The sequence below is a fragment of the Suricata suricatta genome, chromosome 17 (genome assembly GCF_006229205.1).
Source record: "Suricata suricatta isolate VVHF042 chromosome 17, meerkat_22Aug2017_6uvM2_HiC, whole genome shotgun sequence".
In the NCBI taxonomy this organism is placed as follows: Eukaryota; Metazoa; Chordata; class Mammalia; order Carnivora; family Herpestidae; genus Suricata; species Suricata suricatta.
In genome coordinates, this window is record NC_043716.1 from 37,705,842 (window position 1) to 37,717,033 (window position 11,192).

General features: G+C 44.2%; 1 protein-coding gene across 1 annotated transcript; it reads right to left on the reverse strand.

Annotated features, from left to right (window-relative positions):
- Nucleotides 1-409: 409 nt before the first annotated feature.
- Nucleotides 410-9,246, reverse strand: KRT28 (keratin 28). The gene is made up of 8 exons (XM_029927755.1): nucleotides 8,797-9,246; nucleotides 7,556-7,638; nucleotides 6,563-6,719; nucleotides 5,650-5,811; nucleotides 5,409-5,534; nucleotides 2,250-2,467; nucleotides 1,308-1,363; nucleotides 410-783 (listed from the first exon to the last, which is right to left on the reverse strand). The coding sequence occupies exons 1-8, from the start codon at nucleotides 9,244-9,246 to the stop codon at nucleotides 641-643; spliced, it is 1,395 nt and encodes a 464-aa protein (XP_029783615.1). The 3' UTR covers nucleotides 410-640.
- Between the last annotated feature and the right edge of the window lie 1,946 nt (nucleotides 9,247-11,192).

The following is an 11,192-nucleotide window of genomic DNA, read 5'->3' on the forward strand; positions in this document are numbered from 1 at the left end:
TGGCCTGCAAGGCCTGAACTGTTTGCTGCCTGGGGCTTGACAGAAAAGGTTTGCTCTAGAAAAAAAGCCATTCACAGGATGTTCATTGCTATGGATCTTTCCAGAGATCATCCTGACTGTATGGGAGCAGTATCCTGGGAAGTACCTACCTCCAGAAGAGTTTGATAGACTTGCCAGAAGAAAACCAGGAATGTGCCATCTAGTGATGGGATTTTTCAATCACACGAGAATTTCTAATTTTTTCCCCAGATTATTTGCTCATGCAAAAATGGTGAAATACTTAAAGATTAGGCCTCGTGAATGGTAACATTTAAATGCCATGTGATATTGACTATTATTTAAAACTAGGGTAAAAGTCAGTGAAAACAGATTCCATAAATATATCCCTATGAATGTAGAAAAACATGAATCTTGAACAATTATTTATTAGTCACGAGTGAATGGAAACGAGCGCACATCCGTATTTTTATTTATTTGAAAACAAACACCCAACATCCTGTAAAAGTTAACTAAGAAGACAGGTTATTTCTGCTAAGTAACTTATCATTAAGGGTAGAAAGGGTTGTTATTATTTCTTTGATATTTAGAATAATGCAGTGGTGCAGAATCCTCTCCCAAACTGTTCTTTTCTCAGTGGCAGCTAGAAAGGAACCCTTTGTTCTGTTTTACCAGTGGTCCTTTTAGATGTCTTTTCTTCAATGGAGTGGACTCTCGATGAAAGAACTTTACCACGTTGATCTATCTCTTCAACCACTGTCTTTACCAGGGTGGTTTTGGATAACTCTAGAAATAAAACACCTGTGAATACACATATTCCAGCTAAAAGATTTCATGATGAAGAATTCCAGGGCTCCTTGTAACATAATATGGTATGCACATTTTGGCGAGAGAGCATGTGTAGATTTACAATAATAGTTTGGGGGGGTGCCTGCGTGGCTCAGTCAGTTAAGCATCGGACTTCGGCTCATGATCTCACGGTCTGGGAGTTCAAGCTCCATGTGGGACTCTGAGCTGTCAGCTCAGAGCCTGGAGCCTGCTTCGGATTCTGTGTCTCCCTCTCTCTCTGCCCCTCCCATTTGTTCTCTCTCTTTTTCTCCTCTCTCTCTCTCTCAAAAATAAATCAATAAAACCTAAAAAATTTTCAATAATAGTTTGGGATAATTTCATCCACTTAAAATAATACTTTAAGCTCAGAGAGCACTTTAGTTAAAATTACTTAAATATAGGCTGTTGCCACCATAGATGATTGCTATTAATGCAAAAGTAGATGTAATGCCCACAGTAGAAACAGAACCAGATTTAATTACCGTTGGGTGAATTCCCTGAGCCTCCTGATCCAAAGCCCTTTGATTTGGAGCATGAGCTGCAAAAAACAAAAAAACAATTAAAAAACCCCCAGTTTTTTCTTTAATATTTCTGGTTATCACTTAAGAAATATTCATTGAGTTAAGTGATGAACATGAACTCAGGTGAACTTTGTATGCCAAAAACAGATCTTCATTTTCCATAAAGGAAAATGTTAAAATTATTGTGTAGAGGAAGTGAAAATAATTGTCTTCTAAAGAGAGAATATAAAATAACTTTGTTTCCATTTGATTTTTTTAAATCTAAGAATTCAAAACCTAAGGAGAATATATATATTCATATACATACATAATATATTCTATATATACAAATACAAACATGTACTTTTTCAAAACATGTAGATCCTGGGGGTTGTATAGAGTAGTTTATTTCAGGGCAGCAGTGATCTTAGGAACGAAGTGAAAGATGGGTAAAGCCTGGAGGGGAGTAATCTTGAAACCTATACTCATTAACATGGATACCAAACGGGGTCTTCTGCAGGGCTGACCAGGGTCCTCCCAGGCAAATAAGGAAGGGGCTGTGTTGTAAAGAATTTGAAGAGATGACTGCAGAGGCAGGAGGTGGGGACAATTCTCTGCAGCGGGAATGAAGAAGGAGGCAGGCATAGAACGTGGATGGGCAGTCCATGGCTGTGGTTTAAAGAGGTAAAAACTGGGGGTGGCTGGGTGGCTCACTCAGTTGGTTGAGTCCAACTCTTGATTTCAGCTGAGGTCATGATCTCATGGTTTGTGAGTTTGATCCCCAGATTGGGCTCTGGGCTGATATCGCAGAGCCTGCTTGGGATTCTCTCTTTCTCCCTTTCTCTCTCTCTCCGTCTCAAAATAAATAAGTAAAAAAAAAATTAAAAATAGGTAAAAACCAGATTTTCAACTGGTGTTACTTACTTCCCGTCTCCATCTATCAGGCGGCAGTAGGTGTCAATTTCCTTTTCCAGGTGGACCTTGATGTCCAGCAGCTGCTCGTACTCCAGTTTCTGGCCCTCTGTCTCGGTTCGGACCTGGTGCAGCTGTTCCTCCAGGGCCCCGATCTGGGCCTGGATCTGGGCGAGCTGCGTGCAGTAGTTCCCCTCGGTCTCGGTCAGGGAGCACTCCAGGGAGTGTTTCTGAGGACAGAAGATGTCAGAGCAAGGGTGAAGCCACTTTGAGGACTATGCAGACCAGAGCTTCTCAGCTCACAGCAGCACTGAGTGAGGTTTGGGAATCTGTGGGGCTCGGCACAGAGGCTGGGGAAGTCACAGGCATTTACGGGGTGGGGGCTGGGCATGCTGGACGACCAGGTACTTTCCCACGAGACTTTGCACTGTTCCAGCGGACTTTCGTGCTATTTTGGCAATATTTCCTACTAACTATGTATTAATACTCTTTTTTGGGGGGGATAGCACAATAAGAAATCAAACTGGAAATTTTATATTTTGAAATCACTTATTTATTTTGGGGTAGCTATTTGTGTTTCAGTCTTATTCTGCTACTGTCTCCAGAGACCTACTCCACCGCTGCCCCAAGGCCTTGTGTGCTGCTGTTTCTTTTTCTTCTCTATCTGGGATTTGCTGTTGTTATTCAAAGGCCTTTTATGAAGCACTTGAGATGGAATGAATGCCTTAATGTGGCGGGGGGGTGGGGGTGGGGGTGGGGGGGGCGGGGGCAGCTTTCAACCCAAGGGATATATTTCATAATCCAGTACGGGTCATTATTTTCACACTACTCTTGTGAATATTATACCTCCCCCTTTCCACTCACGTAGCCTGTCATTTGTCTTGTCATGTGAGGTCTACTTCAATTAAAGTAATCTTCCTCTTTTCCTTATCATAGGTAAGGACATCTGGGTGGTCATTACTTCTCCTGATATTAGTTATTATCTGAGTGTCCACCCCCATTTCCACTCTTTCATTTTCTTCTCCTGATCTTACGTTGTTTAAAACAAACCGTATTTATCAGGGGAAGGTGCAAGTCTCTGTCTCTTTCATTACATGTTCTGGGGTAGCTGGGCCTATGTATTTAGGTATTACATAGATATTTAATTAAAAATACTTTTATTTTTCCTTTCTTTTGCTGTCATGGCTTTATAGTGGCTTTAAAATTTTTTTGTATTGCTAAATAGATCATCTATTCATTCTAAGATAAAGAAGAAGTTATGAAATATTCGTCATAACAGGCAGACATGGATAAGGCTTGATGGGGCTAAGAACCACTGACTTAACGAGTAGGCCAACGGGGGCAGTAGCTGGGCGGTGCTGGGCTCTCTGGGGTAAAGGAGTGGAGGGTGAACAGGATGGCCCTGGGAGGAGCAGGCACCGAGAGGCTAGACGGCAGCGAGGAGTGTGCTCTGCTGTTCGGAACTTTAACTTCCCTGAGGATGTGTCCTCGGATGGTCCTCCTTTTTAAGGTTGCGAATTCTCTTCTTAACCAGAGGGGACAGCATCCCTATCTTTACAGCCTTCGTCCTTTGGATCACAACCTCGCAGACGAGGAAGGAGGACCGGATGAACTCGCAAGCGCGCATACCACAAGAAGCTTACGGAAAGTTTCTGTACTTAGACAACTCCGAACTTACATGTGATCTGTGTACTACACTGTAGAAGATCACGCTTTGATCATCTCATGGCAAAAGACTCTCAAGTATGACAGTTAGGTTCTATGCCACGATTACTCTATACTTCAGTTGTGTTGTATGTTAACAGCATGGGTTTGTTTTTTTTTTTTTAATCGTGGATTATCTCCTGAGCCCAAACTGTGCTCCTCCTGGCTGCACAGAATTAACTACTTTTTAACATGATCTCCTACGTGAAAATGCTCCCATTTTGACCTGGGAACTCAGGAGTTTATTTCTCTCAACATAGCTCAGAAAGGAGAGGGAAACCTGCCCAGGGGTACAGTGGCAAGAACAGGTTGCTGAGAACAGGGATACAGGATTCCAGCGGCAGGAGACAGGGGGACAGGGAAGAGAGGAGGGCTCCAGGAGAGGCAGGGAGAATGTTGGGTACCAGCCAGCGGTGGGGACCAGCGTCAGGAGAAGAGGGGCACCCTGGTTAAGTTAGTCTCCAATCTAAACATCATACAGTAAGAGAGCGCTGCACCTCTCTAGGGTGGCTAAGTCAAAATAGTCTTCCTGGGGGCGCCTGGGGGGCTGGAGTCAGTTCAGCATCTGACTCTGGCTCAGGTAATGATCTTATGATTTGGCAGTTTGAGCCCCACAGCGGGCTGTCTGCTGTCAGCACAGAGCCTGCTTTGGATCCTCTGTCCTCCTCTTTCTTTGTCCCTCCCCTGCTTGCATTTTTTTCTCTCTCTCAAAAATAAATGAACTTAAAAAAAATAGTCGTCCTATAGTTTTGAGTCATCTTTACCTTCTCTGCCCACTGCACTCATTCGTCCTTTGGATCACAACCTCGTGTCCTCAGGGAGTGTGAACTCTCTGATGAGGACAGGGGCAGTCAGGCCACATGTAAGCCGTAATTGTCAAAATCAAGCTTTTTGGGTACTGCCAGCTCACAGCCCAGAAGGGAAGCCAGTTTTAGTCCTGGATCGTCTCCATGGTAACCTGTGAAATAACTGGCAGGATGTGCCAGGGTGGCTGAATGCCCAGCTCTGAGAAGTGGGTGGGGAGGAAGAGGCTGAGGGTGCTCACAGGGATTCAGATAGTACCCTCTTTTCCTCTGCCTGATGAAAAGCACCAGGTGGCTTTAACCGGCCTTGCTCAGTACCAGGAGCCAGGTTGGCCTTGTGTGGCCCCCTGACATTGGACTAACACTTACTTTTCAGGTGGAGCAATACTGCTGCCGCTTCCTCTGCGGGGGCTTGAGGAAGGAAGGGGCTGTGTGAAATGTGGGCTATTCGAATGAAACGGGCGGTGAGCACCAGCGGGAAGGAAATCCTCAGTGATCTCAGGGAGGAAGAAACGCTCTGTTTGTCTTTCTTTGAGAGTATCTCAGTGTCTGTCTTCCCTGTTGTCTTACGCTCCAAGTATTTGCAGGTAAAGCAAAGCTCTAACAGGGAAGGAGGGCTTCGGTTCGAGTAGCAAAATGCAGGCTGACCCGCGCCCTCACCTACCATTGCCAGGAGCGACTGCAGTTCGATCTCCAGGGTCTGCAGGGTGCGCTTCATGTCGGTCAGCTCGCTCCTGGCCGAGGTGGCCGCGCCCGCGTGGTCGGAGATCTGCTGCTGCAGGGTGGCGCTCTGGAAGGCGGGGTGCCAGAGGGGTGAGCCGGCCTGAGCCCGCCGTCCCGGGCCAGGCCGGGCAGGGCTGAGGGGTGGGCGTGGGGGTGTGGGTGGACGTGGGGGGCAGCCTCACCTTCTCGTTGAACCAGGCCTCCGCGTCCCTGCGGTTCTGCTCGGCCAGGTCTTCATACTCGGTGCGCATGTTGTTCAGCAGGACCGTGAGGTCCACCCCGGGCGCCGCGTTCATCTCCACGTTCACGTTCCCGCCCGCCGCGCACTGCAGGGTCTGCATTTCCTGCAGGGAGACTTGAACGTGACCCTGGGGCAGTTCATGTGCAGTGTGTGCGACTGCTTCTCCGCGCTCCTGCTGCTAGACTGGTGGCCTGACCGCCCAGCCCTCCGCCCTATGACTCTTCCCTCTCCCCATTTCTCTTTTTGAGTTTCCTTTCCTTTCCCTCCCCTGTAAGTCTCCTCTTTGGGACAGATTTGGTGGTGTTTTGGGCGTTTCTGTCATAGGGTGTTTTCTGAAAATCTTTCACCCATTGTTTTGCAGACAATTTTGGGGAGATAACCAGTTTTTTTAAAGGCGTATGAAGCTGCCTGGTATAAGGTGTCAGATAATGGATTGTGCACGGCTCAACATTAAAGCCAGGCTCACTAGGTGGAGAAAACAGTGACATCTTTTCCTAGTCAGAGAGGTCTCTAGTGAGAAGGTTGACCTCAAGATAGGCTTTTATGGATGAAAGAAATAATGTGGTGCAAACAAAAAGGGGTGTATTGATGCAAAAGCAATGTACCATTTTCAAAAGGGTAGAATATTATATCAGCCTAAAAAATGGGAGGGTACAGATCAAAAGGTTAATATTTATTACTTCCGGGGATGAGATTAGAAGGGCAGAGAGTAGGAGAAAGAAACTTCTTTATAGATGCTTTGACATTGTTTGAATTATAATGAGTACAGAATATTATTATACCCTCCCCTCCCCCGACCGAAGTATTTAAAATGCACAGAGTGGCGCTTTGACTAGAAGTAAAACTTCTCCTACCTCTTCATGGTTTTTCTTGAGGTACCTCATCTCTTCGCTCAGGGATTCGTACTGCAGCTCCTGGTCGGTCCTGCAGAGCGTCAGTTCGTCCAGGACTCGCCGCAGCCCGTTGATGTCAGCCTCGGTGTTTTGGTGAAGGGCGAGCTCATTTTCGTACCTTGGGGGACATGAAACGAATTTCAGCACAAGTTAGACTCCCTCAAGAGGCGGGAAAAAAGGACCTCAACTGCTTTAAGCTGAACACTTAAACTCAACATATTGTAAAAGTATACAGAGAAAGCCTTCCTCCACTCCCCGCATCCTGTTCTTTGTAGAATAATCAGCACTTATTTAGTGACACAAATTCTGATCGTGGATCCCGATAAAATAAAAATATTCCATTTTATCATTTTTATTAAAAATTTTAAATGTTTATTTATTTTTGACAGAGAGAGAGAGAGAGAGAGTGAGTGGGGGAGGCAGAGAGAGAGAGGGAGACACAGAATCCGAAGCAGGCTCCAGGCTCTGAGCTGTCAGCACAGAGCCTGATGTGGGGCTCGAGCCCATGAACCACAAGATCGTGATGTGAGCCGAAGTCTGACACTCAACTGACCACTCATGTGCCCCAAAATATGCCACTTTATTAATTTATTTTTAATTTAATTTAATTTAATTTAAATTTTAATTTTTTTGCCATTTTAGAATTTTATCTTAGTTACTATTTTCCCTTACTTGATGCATATTTATGAGCATCTACTTTGCTCTTGGCTCAAAATGCATACAGACGCAGTGATATTTGGTCCCAAGAATGTAATAAATATGTATAAATTGTGAGTATAGCAGATTGTAATATTATAATGTGCTTTGTGCTATATGGTATTGTAGTATTATAACATGCATTACTTCCTATCATCTTTTAGAGTGTATACTGCTTAGGATAAAATTGAAATTTTATTTAGCATATTAAACAGACAGGAAACATTTTCTAGAGAGTGATTGTTTTCCATCACTTACTTTAGCCGGAAATCATCAGCAGCCAGTCTGGCATTGTCAATATGCAGAATTACGTTAGCGTTAGCAATAGTTGAAGAGATAACCTAGAAGTCAAAAGGGAGGACACAACAAATAAGCCAGCTCTTATAATGTGTCAGGAAATAAAAAAATTGGACACAATTAACTTTTGTATCAAAATCCTGTTTCCTTAAGTAGCAGCCAAAATACTTTACATTTTAATTAAAAAATTACAAATATGATTATTTCTTCTCATATACTCATGTAACTTTTAGAATGTGACACTTATCAATGAATTTTAAATTTTTTTAATTAAAAAATTTTTTAAATGTTTATTTACTTTTGCGAAAAAGAGAGAGAGACAAAGGCATGAGTTGGGGAGGGGCAGAGAGAAGGAAACACAGAAACTGAAGCAGGCTCCATGCTCTGAGCTGTCAGAACAGAGCCGGAGATGGGGCTCAAACGCACAGACTGCGAGATCATGACCAGAGCTGAAGTTGGACACTCAACCAACTGAGCCACCCAGGTGCCCCACTAGTAACATTTTTTTAAAATACATTTTTAAAAAGGTTTATTTATTTATTTTGAGAGAGAGAGGGAGTGTGAGCAGGAGAGGGGCAGAGAGAGAGAAAGAGAGAATCCCAGGCAGGCTCCACACTGTCAGTGGGGAATCTGATGTGGGGCTTGAACTCGTAAATCATGAGATCATGACCTGAGCTTAAATCAAGAGCTGGCCACTTAACTGACTGACCCACCCAAGTGCCCCTCAAACCTAGTAACATTTAAGTTACTTGAAAATTATGATTCAAAGTGCACATTTTTCAAAAAGAATTTTTAATGTTTTATTAATTTTTGAGAGAGAGAGAGAGAGAGAGAGAGAGAGAAAGAGAGAGAGAGGGACAGTGTGAGCAGGGGAGGGGCAGAGAAAGGAGACATAGAATCCGAAGACAGGTTCCAGGCTCTGAGCTGTCAGCATAGAGCCCGGTGCGGAGCTCGAACCCACAAACCGTGAGATCATGATGAGCCTGAGCCGAAGCCAGACGCTCAACCAACTGAGCCCCCCGGGCGCACCAAAAGTGCATATTTTTGACTAACAGGAAGAATGCTTTATCAAAAGAAATAATAAATATGATATTAATGACAGATAACAGTTATGAAGCATTTCCTTTTCCAGTTTTATGCCTTTGGCTAGGTAATCCTTAGTTTTAAATACTTTGAGTATTTCCAAATTTGCCATTTCTCACCTTATTCTTAAGTTCTTCAATTATTTGGTGGTATCTGCTATAGTCATGATCAAGTCCACGGCAAGATCCAGGTCCATATTTATCATACCAGCCCTTGATTTTTCTCTCTAGTTCAGCATTTGCCTCCTCCAGAGCTCGCACATTTTCCAGGTAGGATGCTAAGCGGTCGTTAAGATTCTGCATGGTCACCTTCTCGTTCCCAGACAGAAGTCCCCCTTCACTTCCAGCAAAGCCAGCACAAGCAGCGTTTCCAAGGACACTGCCAGCATGGTTGCCCCCGGGAGCATTGCCCAGGCCCCCTCCCAAGGCACAGGGAAATCCACTTCCAGCAACAGCGCTGCCACATGCATTGCTGCCTGCAAAGCCTGAGCCTCCACTGGATGGTCTGACGGATCCAGCTCCAGACCATACGTAAACGTGCCTGGACCCACTGGGAAATCGGAGAGACATGATAGAATGAGACGTTCACCCTGTCTGGAAGAAGAGAGCTATAACTTCAAAGGAGAACAGAATATCATGTGCGGATGGTGTCTTTGGGCTTTTATACACAATTGTTGGGGTGTTTCTATTTGAGTTATGCATGCCAGAAGAAAAATGGCATCATTCAGATTAGCATGAAATTATGTATAATTAGGTAATCTTTTTTTTTTTGTAAATTGATGTCTAACATGCCTGGCTGTTGCTTCAGGATATTTGTTATCTTAAATATAACAGGGCTCATTCTATATTAAGTTCATTATTTTAACTTCTAATTTTGGGTGAGTAATCCTTTACTTTCATCTAGACCCTAGGAATATACCGTCATTATCTGGCACCAGATATCATAAAGTTTTAAAAGTTAAGTAAGATTGTGATAGGGTACTGTCAGCTACAGCAGGGTCTCAATTACCAGAGAGGCATAGAAAGGTGTATAAAGAGTATATATTAGCTAAAGAAATATATTTCATCCCACCATAGCAAAAAAATTATTAAAAATAATGTGATCCTCGTAACTTCTCTGGTCTTATCATGATTAGAACAGCTATTTATTGCCTTGAATAATAACATAAATATTGACTGATTCCTTTATTTAATGTGTAAATAGCGACTCTATCTGGTGTTCAAAGCTGAATATAAAAATGAAGACATGAAGGCAAGTAAATGCAGAGATGAAAAACACAGGGGCACAGTCTTTAAGAAATCTAGGGTCAGGATCAGGCGGAAGCTGGATTGGGATTAACCTTCTGTGTCAGAGTCTGGAATGACTGGGGGCATGTGTGGAGGGGTGTCCGCAGGTCCAGCTGAGAGGGCAGGAGAGATGAGCAAGAAGGGACCCGAGAAGCCTCTTGCGGCCATGGCCAGGACGCTGGGGGCGAAGACGGTGGAGAGGACAGGAAAAGGAGGGGTAGAAGAGACGTGGTTGGTTCCAGGTTCTGTGGTGAAGACCGGTATAGAACTGTTTTGCTTTCAGGACAATCAGGGTGTCTTCTGCAGCTGTGTTGGCCTAAGCGGTGTGAAGCCTGGTCAGCTGGCACTGGGCCTGCCATTGGCGTGGCATTTAAATGCATTTACTGGGCAAAGTTGTAGGATTTTTGTAGTGCTGCACAGGGCCTTCAGACGTGACCTAACTCAGCCCTTTTGTCAGATGAGGCCACTGAGACCCACAAATGTTAAACAGTTTGTTCAGAGTCACCTGGCTCATGCCAGGTGAAGACTTGGCATATGTTCTAGATAGCCTTGAGATTCTGGCATCATGAGTGGATTTTATTTTCCTTATTTATTTATTTTGTTTAATGTTCATTTTTGCAGGGGGCCGGGAAGAGAGTGTGCATACATGAGCAGGGAGGGACAGAGGGTTCAAAGCGGGCTCTGCACTGACAGCAGCAAGCTTGATGCAGGGCTTGAACTCATAAACTGCAAGATCATGACCTGAGCCGAAGTTGGATGCCTAACCAATTAGAGCCACTCAGGTGCCCATTATTGATTGATTTACTTTAAAAATATTTATTTATTTATTTTGAGAGAGAGAGAGTGAGCAAGCATGGGTGCATGAGCAGGGAAGGGGCAGAGAGAGAGAGAGAGAGAGAGGGAATCCCAAGCAGGCTCCCTGATGTTGGTGCAGAGCCTGTCATGGGGCTCAGTCTCATGAACCTTGAGATCATGTGACCTGAGCCAAAATCGAGAGTCAAATGCTTAACTAACTGACTGAGCTGCCTAGGTGCCCCGGGTGTATTAATTGTCAAATTAGTTTTTTTATGTTATTGAATTATTGGAATTAAAATTTTTTTAAATGTTTTTTTATTTATTTTTGAGAGACAGAGAGAGACAGCAAGCAGGGGAGGGTCAGAGAGAGAGGGAAATACAGAATCTGAAGCAGACTCCAGGCTCTGAGCTAGCTGTCAGCACAAAGCCTGACT

Bases quoted from the DNA above. Each gene is read 5' to 3' on its own strand.
- KRT28 (XM_029927755.1), bottom strand. From the start codon at position 9,246: ATGTCTCTCCGATTTCCCAGTGGGTCCAGGCACGTTTACGTATGGTCT. The intron at 7,639-8,796 runs GTGAGAAATGGC...TTTGACTTCTAG, and splicing joins TTGAAGAACTTAAGAATAAG to GTTATCTCTTCAACTATTGC. The intron at 5,812-6,562 runs GTAGGAGAAGTT...GTCTCCCTGCAG, and splicing joins TCAAGAAAAACCATGAAGAG to GAAATGCAGACCCTGCAGTG.